Source organism: Arachis ipaensis, chromosome B7, assembly GCF_059453495.1.
Source record: "Arachis ipaensis isolate K30076 ecotype BB chromosome B7, ASM5945349v1, whole genome shotgun sequence".
NCBI lineage: Eukaryota > Viridiplantae > Streptophyta > Magnoliopsida > Fabales > Fabaceae > Arachis > Arachis ipaensis.
In genome coordinates this window covers 135,336,498-135,351,534 of record NC_142442.1, presented here as the reverse complement: position 1 = coordinate 135,351,534, position 15,037 = coordinate 135,336,498, and the positions used below count along the sequence as shown (strand labels likewise).

The window sequence follows — 15,037 nt, the reverse complement described above, 5'->3', positions numbered from 1 at the left end:
TATTTAAGTGCTTATAGAAAAGTTAAAGAAATGACTTCTCTCATAATAAAAATTTTTTTATCACATTTATTTTAAAATAAACACTTTAGAACTAAAAAACCAAACAAAAAATAATTTATTTTTAATATAAGCATTTATTGTTTAATTGGTCAATGAGTTATTGCATGTACAATGCAGGATTTAATTAAACAGCGAATGAGCTCACCACTCAATCAACTCAAGTTGATTATTTACATTCCACACTTTGTGTTGATCTAACATGTTTATTTTAATATTTAAACCGGGTCTAGCCCAGAAACCTAAGAACCCCTTTTCAAACACAGGTCCGATACACCCAAGTCTAGACTAGATAAGGCCCAACCGTGAGAGACATGAAGGTTTCTTTCTTAAAAAATAAAAATAAAAAATTAATTCTTTGCACCACAAGGCTTTAGCCAGCATGTAGATAAAGAACGCTAGTCAGTGAGTTTGTACTTTGTAGAGTGGGTGTGATGATTCAAAGGGAAAAAAAAAACAAGGAGATTTAACTCTATATTTTACCAAGAAGTTATTCAATTATTCATCTCTCACATGATTACAGAACTAACATTTTATAATGTTCTAGGGTATTAATAGGTATTAATGTTCTTATTAATCTATTTTTTAATAAAATTATGAATAATAATAATAATAAGAGAAAAACTCAAAACAGCTCTGACAATTACGAAAGGAAAGGGGTTGAAGAGGTTATCCAGCAGTCTTTCATGAATTATAAGGAGTGGTTAGATATGGATCTCTTCTGTTGCTGATGGCGTTGCCGAAAATGACAGGGGATATCTATTATTGTTACTTGAGATTGTTTATTCTGCTATTAGTGGTTTGTGGTTGTTGTCTTGTGCTCCACTTGTTGTGTTGAGCTTTTCTTTTAAAAAAAAAGTCCCTTACAATTACTTCGAAAGACAACGAGGTCCTTGACAAAAAAAACACAATCCGACTCCTAACAATTACCTCGAAAGAACAACGAGGTCCCTGTGCCAAAAAAAAAATCAATGTTATTTTTTTTGGCACAGGGGCTAATTAGTCCCCAAAAAAAAAATCAGGGCGGATTGGATATTTTTTTTTTGGAAGACCTCATTGTCCTTTCGAGATAATTGTCAAGAGTCGAATGGGGTATTCACTCTAATAATAATAACAATTTTGATATTAGTCAAGATGGTAGTATATTACACTAAAATTAAAATATTATTGATTAAACTTTTGGTACCAACAAATATCTTTTATAAATTATATTAAAAAAAGTTGTTTACTAATAATTCTCCTTCATATTCCTAGTAGCTGTAGATATTAATATTCCTAGCACAATCAGTTCTTTTAATCAACTCATCTTATACTCAAAAAAAAAAAAAAAAAAAAAAAAAATCAGATATTCAATGCACGACACTTTAATGGATAAATGAGATATTGTTTAGTCTCAATCAATTTTTCGAAAAGATCATTGAACTCGTTTATATATGAAAGTTGGTCATTACTTATTAGAGAACACGTCTAATGTAAAATTATGAAGTTCACTATATATGAAGTGTCAATTGTTATATTAGTATGAAGCCGAATTTCTAATAATTTTATTGTACAAAAATATAATAAACTGAATAAAAATAGCCAATTTTAGAACCATGTTTGGAGTCTCTAGGCTGCAATTTCTAACTGAATAATAATAATAATAATAATAATAATAATAATTTAAGATTAAAATGTTAACTAAAAGTTATGTTTGCAGATTAAAAGCTTCACGTAAAAGAAAACCACAAACAAAAGCATAAGCTATGTAGTTGGCAGTGACAACAAAACATAACATACATAGCACCTTACTCCTCCTACTTAGAATTGAGATCCGACACCATATAAGAAGGGATTTGTCTCTCAAAATTGAAACTTTGATTTTACTTCTTGCGGCAAATTAGTCAGTTCTTGGTTTGTCGCGTGCATCATTTTTGCGTGTTTTCAAAGACAAACACTATTAACCCGTGATGACAGTTTATTTATCATTCACATACATAATAAAATTATTTTTGGTTTTTTCCTGCACCTGCTCCAGAGTTATACTATTAATATGATAGTTACCCACATAAAAATGTTTAAAATTTGTATGCAATGATAATAACTAAAATATTGATATCGATTCTCAATTATTACGTTTATATCAAAATATCTTTATATGACTTCACGTAAATAATTTGAAAGGAAAAGTAAAGGAAAAGTATAGGTACCAACATATTATTTGTTAATTTATTGCCAACAATAATTAATTATTATATTTTAAACACATATATAAAAAGACACATCCAAAAAATATATCTATAAAGACACTTCTATTAAATACAATCATAAAAAAGATATTTTTATTAGACACATTTATAAAGACACAGAAATACTGTTAATAACGTTGTTGTGGGATTGAATTTAAAGAGGTGGAAGATAAAATATAGTTGAATTTAAGCTTGCCAAATTAAATTTTTCAAAGTGTTTCCTTTTATTTGTCAAAATCATTTCTCATTAATACTATCATTTTCGTTTTATAATACTAACACTTTAAATATTTAATATAGCTAACATATTTAGATACAATTGATCTAATTAATCAATTCACAATGTCATCATCCAACATCTCATAATAACTTAAAAGGTAAATAATTATACATGCATTTGAATGGTTGTAATTGCAATACTGGCCTGGGATTTCATTAATTAAGCTCACGAGTTAAGGAAAAAAAAAAGATAATTAATTAATTAAGATCATAGTCATAAGCATAAACTATAGAGCATGCATAAATAATCAAACCACTCTATTTTGTTTTTTCTTTTCATTTTGTTTACACCACTTCCAACCCTTTCATTTTGGGTCTTGATCTTTCTGGAGGCTCATCAGGAGACATAGCCTTCCTTTTGCTAATACTATTATTATTATTATTATTATTATTATTATTATTATTATTATTGCTGATGAGATTATTTTCATTGTCTGAATCTATAGAACTATTAGCAGATTCTCCTTCTTCACTTGAATTATTATCAAGTGGTTTCAGAAAATAGGGTTGAAGCTTCTTTAAATCTTCTGACTGAAGAGGTTTCAATAGAAACTCTTCTGCCCCTCCTTCCAAGCACCTACATAATAATATCAACAATATAAAATTTTCAATTAAATAGCTATTATAATTAGTTTTAAATACTACTCTCACAAGCTAAGAAAAAAGAAATTAAAAATTGGCCAATGTTAGAAGGCCAATTTTTTGGTATCTATCACTTGGTGCCAAATTTTTGTTGAACTTATTTTTTATAAAAAAATTTAAATATTTAAAATTTTTTAAATTAAATATTAATTATTTAATTTTTTTTATAACAAACCACACTAAAAATTCAAAAACTTGCTTCAAAAACTAAAACTCAAAACTATTGCCATTTGTATGTTTTCTTACAATTTATTTCTCTTTGACGTAACTTTATTTTAGTTAAAAGAAAATAAAAGAAAGTCACCAAAAAAAAAAAGAAAATAAAAGAAGGGAAAGAAAAGGAAATTTAAAAAAAATTATATGGTAAAAACTCAAGTGCAGTCGACTTCACGTAAAGTTGATAGGTGAGAGTCGTTAGATGATTTGACTGATTTGACTAAATTTTCATCTAACGGCTCTCAACTATAAACTTCACGTGAAGTGGACTGTACCTAAATTTTCCCCGATTTATATATATAACATAAAAGAAAAGAAAAGAAAAGAAAAGAAAAGAAAAACTTACATGGTGATTCTGGAAGGTACATTTTCTGATGACATAATCACAACTGGAACATCTTTCCAAGAAGATCCCTGCAGCAGTAAGCAATGCAATGTAATGTCAACAGATCGAGAAAGAAAGGAATAAAATAAATAAACAACAAAGAAAAAAAAAAAAAAGCAAAAGCCAACTTAGATCTTGAAATCTGGAACTTTTTACTTTTCCTTTTTCTTTTTTTTTTTTCTCTTTTTAACTGAGAATTGCAGTCTTACACTATTACTTGTTAAAAATAGAAAAATAAAGTTATGACTTATGATGATGTAAAAAAAAAAAAACAAAAAACAAAATTATTTATGTACTCTGCAAATTTATGACGAGAAAAGAATATGATACATCCTTAACTGTTGATTCATGAGTAGGGGAATGTTTAGCTTTTTTTTTAAAAAAATAAAAAATAAAAAAACCACTTCTCAGTGTCAGTGTAATTCATCAAGCAAGAAAATATATTATTTTATTTTATTTTATTTAAAAAAAAAAGACAGAGAGAATTTCGGGAAGATGTCGGATATAATAAGGATTGTGTGTTTGACCTTGACTCGTTTAAGTAAATCATAGCCACTCATCCCAGGCATGCAATAATCCGTCATGATCAAATTCACTTTCATTCCCTGCATTCCAACAAAACGTATGTTCAAGCTTCAGCATAATTAAGTTAATTAAGTACACAATTAAGGTCATTATATACTGTTTAATTAGGATAATTAAAGAGATAAAAAAACAACTAAGAGGAGTACATGTATTTTTACAATGTCCAATGAAAAGGTTCTCACTTTAAATTATTGTGTTGGTACTTTCTGATCTGAGATCAAATCAATGTTCAAATATGGGTGCTGATTAAGATTATTGAAGGTTCATGATGAAGATTATTCAAGCTAGAACACCGCAATTATATAAATGCACCATAGCTAATATATATAACTTTAATCTCTTATATATGAATATATAACTAATAATTAAGGTATACAAATATATATAAGGGGAGAATGAATTGATGAGTATATGTGAATATGAATTCTAATCATAAAGCATTTTTTATGCATATTATGCATCCTGGCCTAATTAAATGAATAGAATTGAAGTTGACGTGACAATGAAAAAAAAAACTAAGAAATTGCATAGAAATAAAGTAGGTTTAATTGGTTGAGGAGAAAAATTTTATGAATGACTTTAATGCAAAAAGGCATACATAAATTTTTACAAATTTAATTTTAATGTACTACTAGTATAAAATTGTTTTACATGTATATCCAATCATATAAAATAAAAATAATTATATTTTATATTAAACACGTGAATAGTCATCTAAAAAATAATTATAATTATACAACTGTGTAAAATATTTTATATTGTCGGTGTATACAAATTATACTCAATTTTTACCCTGAAAATACTTTCATTCCGTTTTCACCCAATATCCTAATTCCTAATGGTAGGTAAATAATTATGATAAGATTTCCTTAATGAACTATTTTTTTTAATCTTTATTATTTTTATGCGGTTCCACAAGAACTCTATCTCAAATTATGTATCCTACTCCTCGTGACTCAATATCGTAACAAGTTTCAAGTCCCTTCTTGACACATTGTCAGAAATCAGAACTTCGAAACAAACTTTCACGAGGAAGTTAAATAATAAATAGATACAATTGCAGGTGTTTCCTAACTAGCTTGTTAAATTAATTGTTTTGGAAACGACAATAAATTGGGTATCATATCATATCTATGAACGATAAATCATATGTACGGAAACTAATTAAACACATAAAAAAGCGGGCATGAAATGAAATTTAAACTTCAACAAATTAGAGACCACTATAATAAGTATATCATAAAATTAAATTCTAACATGTATGAGCTATAATGAGAAGGTAATAATTAAGGAAGAAGAATAAACCTCTTGTTGTAATGGTTGAGGAGAAGGAGAAGGAGAAGAATTAGAAAATGAAGAAGATTCTGAAGAGGTTGATGAAGAAGAACTATTATTATTATTATTGTTATTATTATTTTGATGTTCATCATCATCGTCAACAAGCCCAAGATATTTCAAAGCTTTGTCACCAGAGTCCACACATGTAACTGCATATATATATATACCGTACATTAATTGATGACAACACAAATTGAATAAATCATAAAAAAGTTTTCCTCAAAATTGAAATGGCACCATATCATCAACATCCAAATTAAAAGCCAAGGAGTTAATTAAGAACATAAAATAAATAAAGGGTAATGCTAGGGAGATAAAAAATATAGCCAAAACTTGTCTTATTTAGCATTCATTAATTGTCGCAATAATTCATAAATGTTAAATAAGGCAAGTTATGATTGTTTTTGACTAATTTTCTTTGGTTACCAAACATTTCCCATAAATAAAGAGTACCTTTGCATGAAGAATCTCTAAGGAGCCTCTCCAAGAGTTTTCTATCAATGACACTATCATCAACTGCCAAGACATGAAAATGTTGTTGTTGTTGTTGAATCTTTGTAGTATCAACAAGCTCCATCTCTTCTTCTTGTTGATCTATCTATGTATAATGTTGTATGTTGTCTCTTGCAATATCTATCTATGTATCTATATATGAGTAATTCAGAGAAAGAGAGAGAAACGTGATGAATGAGAATGAGAATGGGAAAAATGAAATGAGAGGTGGAATGTAATTATCCCGTGAGCCTCTTTTTCCTTTTATTATATAATAATAACAAAAATAATAATAATATTGATGCATGAGAGAGAATGAAATGAGAGCGAAGAATCGTACTGTGTTGGAATAGTGAGAGTGTTGTTTTTATGTGCGATTCAATGCTAAGATCTTCTCCTTAGATTCTTTCTCTCTCTTGATTTGGATCTCATTCATTCCAACCAAATTAAATCACAATTAAAAAATAATATAATATAATATGAGAAAAAAAAAACTAAAAATTGCACCAAATTTTAGCAATAATAAAACGGGTCCAAAGTAATCTTTTCTAACAAAGTATCAACGAAGAAAAGGTTTAAATATAATATTTTTTTAGGCAAGAAAAAATTAAATAAAGAGATATATATGGTAGTTTAGTTTCCAATCTTTTAACAGGAATTAAGTGCTGAGGATTTATTTTCTTTAAAGTAAAAATAAGATCCCAAGATCTTTGTTCCCATTCGGTCATGATGATTATGATTATGATGATGATGCAAAGATTGTTGATTTTGGGTGTGGATATGATCAAGTTTTACTAATTGTGCACAAGCACATGACTTTGAAAAATTAAAGCAACCTCCTTAACTTTTTTCTAACTAATTAAACTGCTATTAATCTTTTCAACTTGGCAGTGATTTAGTGGGGTTTATTTTCTTCACTTTCATAACCTATTTTATTAATCAATACCCTTCCTTGACCACTAGGCATGCATTCCTTTTACTATTTAATATTTTAATTCCCTTTACTAGTAATTTGCCAATGTATGTGAAAATTAACAGTGCATTAAATCTAAATGCAAGCATTTGGTGAGATAATTAAAAAGACTTTACTCAAAATTACCTCAGCCTACCTTAGCTTAATTAGCTAGAATTTCTCTAAAGAAATGTAGGATGTGACACCTTGTTCATTATATTAGGACCATTTTCTTTTTCATCACTTTTTCTTTATGAAATATAGGGCAATATAATTTTAGATGCATGGATGGAATATAAATTAAATCAATACATGTAATGAAAAGTTTTCACTATGTTTTTTGTTGTTATATATTTTAAGTAATTCTAAACCACTTGCAAGTATAAGTATATATCATTTTGGTTTTATTTTATATTATGTTTTGGAATTTAATTTTGATGTATTAACAGTGTAAAATGTTTTACATAGTGGTGGAAAGTGGAATCATATCCGGTTTTTTGGATAACTATTCACGCGGTTAACGTAGAAGATGGTTATTTTTACTGATGTGACGTTACGTAATTGGATGTACGTATAAAACTACTTTACACTGATAATGCATCAAAATTAAATTATATATTTTTAGCATTTAAGTTTTTCATATGCTCATGCCAATCAACTTGCAGTAATTTTTTTTTTCTAATTGTGACATTTCATAGTTTTTCTTTTGTTAATTTTTTTTTCCTTGTTAGAATGATAACCTAATCTAATTAATATGGGTAGCTACTTTGCACCCAAAATTACGCAAACAACAATAACAAAATCTTTATGAAATCTCACCGAATATCACAAAAAGAGATGTGTGCTTACCTGAAATTGGACGCAATGTTGACATCGTCCTTCATGACTCATCCAAAAATTTCCTTGCAATCAATTTTCAATTTCAACTACAATAGTACGAGTAAGAAATTAAGAGTACAAATTTTAGGTAAGAGTGATTTTTTTTGGTTTGCACCAGGGTATCCATTAGGTCGGAAGCCCAATGACTAATCTCTCGGGAGAGATGGTTAAGAGACACAGACCCTCATCCATCTATGCCAACTTCCGTTAGTAGGTAATGAAAGAGCCTAGCAGCGGAAACGACACAAATGTCCAACACAAAAACAATATGGAAGCACTCACAACATAATATGGCAGCAACTATAACAAGCAAATATAGCAAGTAAAGCAATAATAAGAACACACCGAGATTTTAACGTGGAAAACCCCCTCAAGGTGAGAGGTAAAAACCACGAGTCGTCCAGACCAATGAAATAGCTCCACTATAATCAAATGAGGTACAAGAGAGTCTCAAACAAAGCACAAAAATGTGCATATAACCAGCCAAAACATCAAAGCACCAAAGCTCACAAATGAAAAGCAAGAAGATGAAATATACCCAAAAAATAGAGCTGCTGTCGAAGCCAATTTCTCCCTCTGTAGACCTCCAATTAAAATCTCCACCGTCCAGAATGAAGAACAATATGTGAAGAATCTACAGTTCAAATTTCACGTCGATCCAACGGTGAAAGAATGAGAAACTGCCGTTCCAAAATTGCTGCTCTGTGTAAAAACGGGAAACCTAATTTCTCTCTTGCGAAGCCAATTTCTCTCACTGAAAATCTCCAATCAACATCTCCACCGACCAGAATGAAAAACAAGATGATAAAAACATGCAGTTTAAATTTCAAGCCGATCCAACGGTGAACAACTGAGAAACTGATATTTGAAATTTACTGCTTTGGGCAAAAACGGGAATTTTGTTTTTCCCCTTCTCTCTCACTTGGTGGCTACTCTCACTCACTCTCAATGACCCCAAAAATCTGAACTAGGGTTGTGGCACAATGGGTGCAAGAGACACCCTCAAAATGTTGGGCTTGGGCCTCACAAAGGAGAGAAAAACCCAACAAATCTCCCCCTTCTCGACTAGGTGGAGGCTCTCGCCATTCCGGCGATCAAACAACATGTTTCAAACTTTTCTCTTGACAATGCTTTTGTCATCATATCAGCACCATTGTCATCAGTGTGAACTTTCTCAAGTTCCAACAACTTTGAATCTAACACATCCCGTATCCAGTGATACCTAACATCAATGTGTTTAGATCTTGGATGAAAAGTAGAATTCTTAGCAAGATGAATAGCACTTTGGCTATCACACAACAACACATAACGATCTTGCTTGAAACCAAGTGCTGCAAGAAACTTCTTCATCCACAACAACTCTTTACATGCTTCAGTTGCTGCAATAAACTCTGCCTCTGTGGTAGAAAGTGCAACACACTTTTGTAGCCTTGACTGCCATGAAATAGCTCCCCCTGCAAACTTGACCAAATAACCTGAAGTAGACTTTCGAGAATCAATATCTCCTGCCATGTCTGCATCAGTAAAGCCAACTAGCAAAGGTTTCTCACCACCAAAACTCAAACTCAAGTTAGTTGTACCTTTGAGATATCTCATAATCCATTTAACAGCATTCCAATGTTCTTTACCTGGATTAGAGAGAAAACGACTCACAGTACCAACTGCATGAGCAATGTCTGGTCTAGTACACACCATAGCATACATCAAGCTTCCAACAGCTGAGGCATAAGGAATTTCATCCATTGCTTGTTTCTCCTCATCAGTGGTTGGACACTGCTTGGTACTCAACTTAAAATGAGGAGCAAAAGAACTAGCAACACATTTGGCATCATTCATGCCAAACCTTTGAAGCACCTTCTTTATGTACTTCTCCTGTGACAAATAAAGCTTCTTGGAATCTCTATAACGAGTAATAGTCATGCCCAAAATTTGTTTGGCAGGACCCAAGTCCTTCATAGCAAAGAACTTACTCAACTGTTTCTTCAACTCATTAATCCTCAAAGCATTCTTGCCCACAATCAAAATATCATCCACATAAAGCAAAAGAATGATAAAATCATCATCAGAAAATTTTTGCACAAATACACAATGATCTAAAGTTGTCTTACGGTAACCATGCTTCCCCATAACAGATTCAAACTTCTTGTACCACTGTCTTGGAGCTTGCTTCAACCCATAAAGACTCTTCTTAAGCTTGCACACAAAATCTTCCTTTCCTTTAACAACAAAGCCCTCCGGTTGCTCCATGTAGATCTCCTTGTCTAAATCACCATGAAGAAAAGCTGTCTTCACATCCATTTGCTCAATCTCCAAATCAAGAGACGCTGCTAATCCAAGCACAGCACGAATGGATGACATCCTCACAACAGGAGAAAAAATCTCCTCATAATCAACACCTTTTCTCTGGCTAAAGCCTCTAACAACCAATCTAGCCTTATACCGAGGCTTAGAATTGTGTTCTTCATTCTTGATTCTGAATACCCATTTGTTCTTCAAAACTCGCATACCCTTCGGTAGCTTCACCAACTCATAGGTATCATTCTCAAGCAAGGACTTCATTTCTTCTTGCATAGCTTCAAGCCATTGAGCTTTGCTTTCATCTTCAACAGCCTCTCCAAAGCATTCAGGTTCTCCCCCATCAGTCAACAAAACAAACTCATGTGGAGAATACCTTGACGAAGGCTTTCTCTCTCTTGTAGACCTTCTAAGTGCATTTGCAGGAATTTCTAAAGCTGGTTCTTCATCTTGATCATCATCACCAACTTCATCAAGTATTGGATCAACTGTTCCATCTTCACCTGCACTTGTATCATGCTCATTATTTTGAGCTTCAACTCTACCATCTTCTACCATAGGCATAGAGGGAGTAATATCCAAGTCAGAAAAATCATCACTAGGCTGAACCATTGGCTTTTCCGCATTATCAACATCCTTCAATGTTTGGTCTTCAACAAAGACAACATCTCTACTCCGAATCACCTTCTTGTTAACAGGATCATAAAACCTGTAACCAAACTCATCCATGCCATAGCCAATAAAAATACATTGCCTAGTCTTTACATCAAGCTTAGATCTCTCATCTTTAGGAATATGAACAAAAGCTTTACATCCAAAGACTCTTAAATGATCATAAAAAACATCTTTACCTGACCATACCTTCTCTGGCACTTCAAATTGCAAGGGAACACATGGTGTTCGGTTCAAGACATGAACAACAGTGCTCAAAGCTTCACCCCAAAAGGATTTTGCCAATCCAGACTGTGACAATAAGCACCTAACTCTTTCAACCAATGTTCTGTTCATCCTTTCAGCCAAGCCATTCAACTGAGGAGTCTTCGGAGGAGTCTTCTGATGTCTTATACCATGCTCTTTACAATAAGCATCAAATGGACCTGAGTACTCACCACCATTGTCAGTACGAATGCATTTCAACTTCTTCCCAGTTTCTCTTTCAACAGAAGATTGAAATTGCTTGAACACATTCAAAACTTGATCTTTGGTCTTCAAAGTGTAAACCCATAATTTCCTAGAATGATCATCAATAAAGGTTACAAAATAGATAGACCCTCCAAGTGTTCTTGTCTTCATCGGCCCACATACATCAGAATGCACCAAGTCAAGTATTTCTGACTTCCTTGAAGGTGGGTGGCTCTTGAAAGAAACCCTGTTCTGTTTCCCAGCAAAGCAATGGTTGCACTTTTGCAAAGCAACCTTACAACCAGATAAAAGATTCCTCTTGGATAACATATTCATGCCCTTCTCACTCATATGACATAATCTCTTATGCCATAAATCAGTTTCATCAACAAACTCAGCAGTATTAACAACATCTTTCACAATCTTTGCTTGAGTTAAATAAAGAGTAGAGTGTCGAGTACCTCTAGCAACAACCATGGAACCCTTGGTGAGCTTCCAACTATCACGAGAGAATGAGCTATCCAAGTCTTCATCACACAACTTACCAACAGAAAGTAAGTTCAACCGAATATCTGGAACATGCTTCACACGCTTCAAAGTCAACTTGGTACCGTTGGAGGTTTCCAAGCAAACCTGTCCAACACCGGCATATTTTGCAACACCTTGATGAGCCATTTTTACATCACCAAAATCACCAGGAGTATAGGACGTAAACAAATCCCTCCTAGATGTAACATGAATAGAAGCACCGCTATCAATCACCCAACTAGTGCTATTATCAACAAGGTTAACAGATTCAAACTCCTCAACAACAAGAAAATCATCATGAGTTACATTAACCTTGTCTTCCTTGCTACCATCATCTTTATTTGTGCTCTTATCTTTACTTGCCTTGGCTTTCTCCTTCTTTAGCTGCCAACAAAATTTCTTCACATGTCCCTTTTGACCACAATGATGACACTCAATATTCTTATACTTTCCTCGAGACTTGCTTCTACTTTGATCTCTACCTTTAGGACCTCGACTTTTGCTTCTCCCCCTAGACTCAGAAACAAGAACATCTGAATGTGTAGTCGATGTACCTTGTGACTTTCTTCTCATCTCTTCATTCAAAACACTGCTCTTGGCAAGATCCATAGAGATTACACCATCAGGAGCAGAATTGGACAATGACATTCTGAGAATTTCCCACGAGTCTGGTAAGGAGCCAAGAAGTAACAATCCTTGAACCTCTTCATCAAACTTGATACCCATGGAAGATAACTGATTCATAATTCCTTGGAAATTATTCAAGTGATCTGTCATTGATGTCCCATCTGTATACTTCAAAGCCAACAACTGCTTGATCAAAAACATCTTGTTATTCCCAGTTTTTCGAGCATACAACTGTTCAAGTTTAATCCAAAGAGTCCGAGCATGTGTCTCTCCAATAATATGGTTCAACACATTATCGTCAACCCACTGCCTAATATATCCACAGACTTGTCTATGCAACAAAGTCCAATCATCATCAGATTTATCATTAGGCTTCTCTGTACCAAAAACTGGTTGATGAAAATTCTTGACATAAAGCAAATCTTCCATTTTTGACTTCCACAAATCATAATTAGGACCATTAAGAGTGATCATCCTACTAGTATTAGTATTAGCTTCCATTGTTCACAAACTCACAAGCCCAGAAAAATACCAACAAGCTCTGATGCCAGTATGAAAGAGCCTAGCAGCGGAAACGACACAAATGTCCAACACAAAAACAATATGGAAGCACTCACAACATAATATGGCAGCAACTATAACAAGCAAATATAGCAAGTAAAGCAATAATAAGAACACACCGAGATTTTAACGTGGAAAACCCCCTCAAGGTGAGAGGTAAAAACCACGAGTCGTCCAGACCAATGAAATAGCTCCACTATAATCAAATGAGGTACAAGAGAGTCTCAAACAAAGCACAAAAATGTGCATATAACCAGCCAAAACATCAAAGCACCAAAGCTCACAAATGAAAAGCAAGAAGATGAAATATACCCAAAAAACAGAGCTGCTGTCGAAGCCAATTTCTCCCTCTGTAGACCTCCAATTAAAATCTCCACCGATCAGAATGAAGAACAAGATGATAAGAACATGCAGTTTAAATTTCAAGCCGATCCAACGGTGAACAACTGAGAAACTGATATTTGAAATTTACTGCTTTGGGCAAAAACGGGAATTTTGTTTTTCCCCTTCTCTCTCACTTGGTGGCTACTCTCACTCACTCTCAATGACCCCAAAAATCTGAACTAGGGTTGTGGCACAATGGGTGCAAGAGACACCCTCAAAATGTTGGGCTTGGGCCTCACAAAGGAGAGAAAAACCCAACAGGTAAGAGTGAATTTTATCATGCGAAATTTTTATATCTTTTGTTAACTATATATGGTGATTGAAGACGTACTTTGATGAGTAAATGAGTTAATTTAAACATTTAAAATTTTTATATTTAAAATTATAATAAAACTATTAAAATTTAATTTTTAAAGGAAAAAAAATCTCTTCTTTAAGTATAAATAGTTTATTTTTCATATCTTGACTAAAATTTTATACGATTATTTAATTAAATTTATTATTTAGATTTTTTATAACAATAAATTTGAATTATTTTCTTTTTCCTGATATTACAAGGCATAATTAGTTATATATACAAACTTTTTTTTACAGTGACAATGTATGAAGATTATATTTTAAATAAAAAGCAATTTTTAATTTTTCTCGCAACAATTTCTCACATATTATATTTAGAACTTAGTTTTTTTTTTTTTAATTATTGGCATAAAACCATACATGATTATACTATATAAAATTTTCACATTAAAAAAATAATGCTACATGAGCACAAGTTAATAATTTTAGTCAACAATTAATTAATAATATTTAAAAGTATTAGCAAAAAAAATGATGATAGATTTTAGACTAAAAATTTTAAATTACTAACTAAAAATATTGACAAATACAAATTAAAATTATTGATTTTTTATTTTTTATTTTTTAAATTATCCGTAAATCTCTCTGCACTCTTACAATAATAGTTCACTTTGGGTAAACAAGTCAAATCACCAAATCCAACAAGAAGATTATAAGAATTTTGAGAAGAATTGAAGATCTACCAAGCATAGAGAAATGAAAATTAATTGGGGGACCACCATTTATACAAGAATGTTCACACAATACACATTCCATGAGTTCAAAAAATAATACCATTAACGTTGAGATGATAATAAATAGTAAAGGGGACAAGAAATGAAATAAAAGCAGTGAGTTGGGACCAAAAGTTGGGGTCCCACAATGCAAATATACGAAATCTTAGGTGGGTCCAAGCAAATATAATCCTTTTGTAGGGTCCACAAAACCCATTCCTCTCTTGTGATATATAAGTAGATCTCTTCATATTTGGAATCTGTTCTCATCGAGGGTGTCCAAAGAAGAAGGTTTTTCCATTAAAGGGCTCAGTAATTTTGTTCAAAGTCCAATTTTTTTCTTCTTCTTTTTCTTTATTCCTTTTTTTTTTCACTTGAGTGGGGGACCCAATTGTTG

At 32.1% G+C, this 15,037-nt stretch overlaps 1 protein-coding gene across 1 annotated transcript; it reads right to left on the bottom strand.

The window, feature by feature from the left end:
* Window positions 1-2,690: 2,690 nt before the first annotated feature.
* LOC107606042 (two-component response regulator ARR17) lies at window positions 2,691-6,444 on the bottom strand. The gene is made up of 5 exons (XM_016308008.3): window positions 6,184-6,444; window positions 5,698-5,879; window positions 4,335-4,412; window positions 3,769-3,836; window positions 2,691-3,141 (listed from the first exon to the last, which is right to left on the bottom strand). Exons 1-5 carry the CDS (start codon window positions 6,305-6,307, stop codon window positions 2,850-2,852), a joined length of 744 nt encoding a protein of 247 aa, XP_016163494.2. The 5' UTR covers window positions 6,308-6,444; the 3' UTR covers window positions 2,691-2,849.
* Window positions 6,445-15,037: the final 8,593 nt, after the last annotated feature.

Coding starts and splice junctions, on each gene's coding strand:
- LOC107606042 (XM_016308008.3), bottom strand. CDS start 6,307: ATGGAGCTTGTTGATACTACAAAGATTCAACAACAACAACAACATTTT. Junction 3,837..4,334: donor ATTTACTTAAACGAGTCAAG/GTCAAACACACA, acceptor TTACTGCTGCAG/GGATCTTCTTGGAAAGATGT. Junction 3,142..3,768: donor GTACCTTCCAGAATCACCAT/GTAAGTTTTTCT, acceptor ATTATTATGTAG/GTGCTTGGAAGGAGGGGCAG.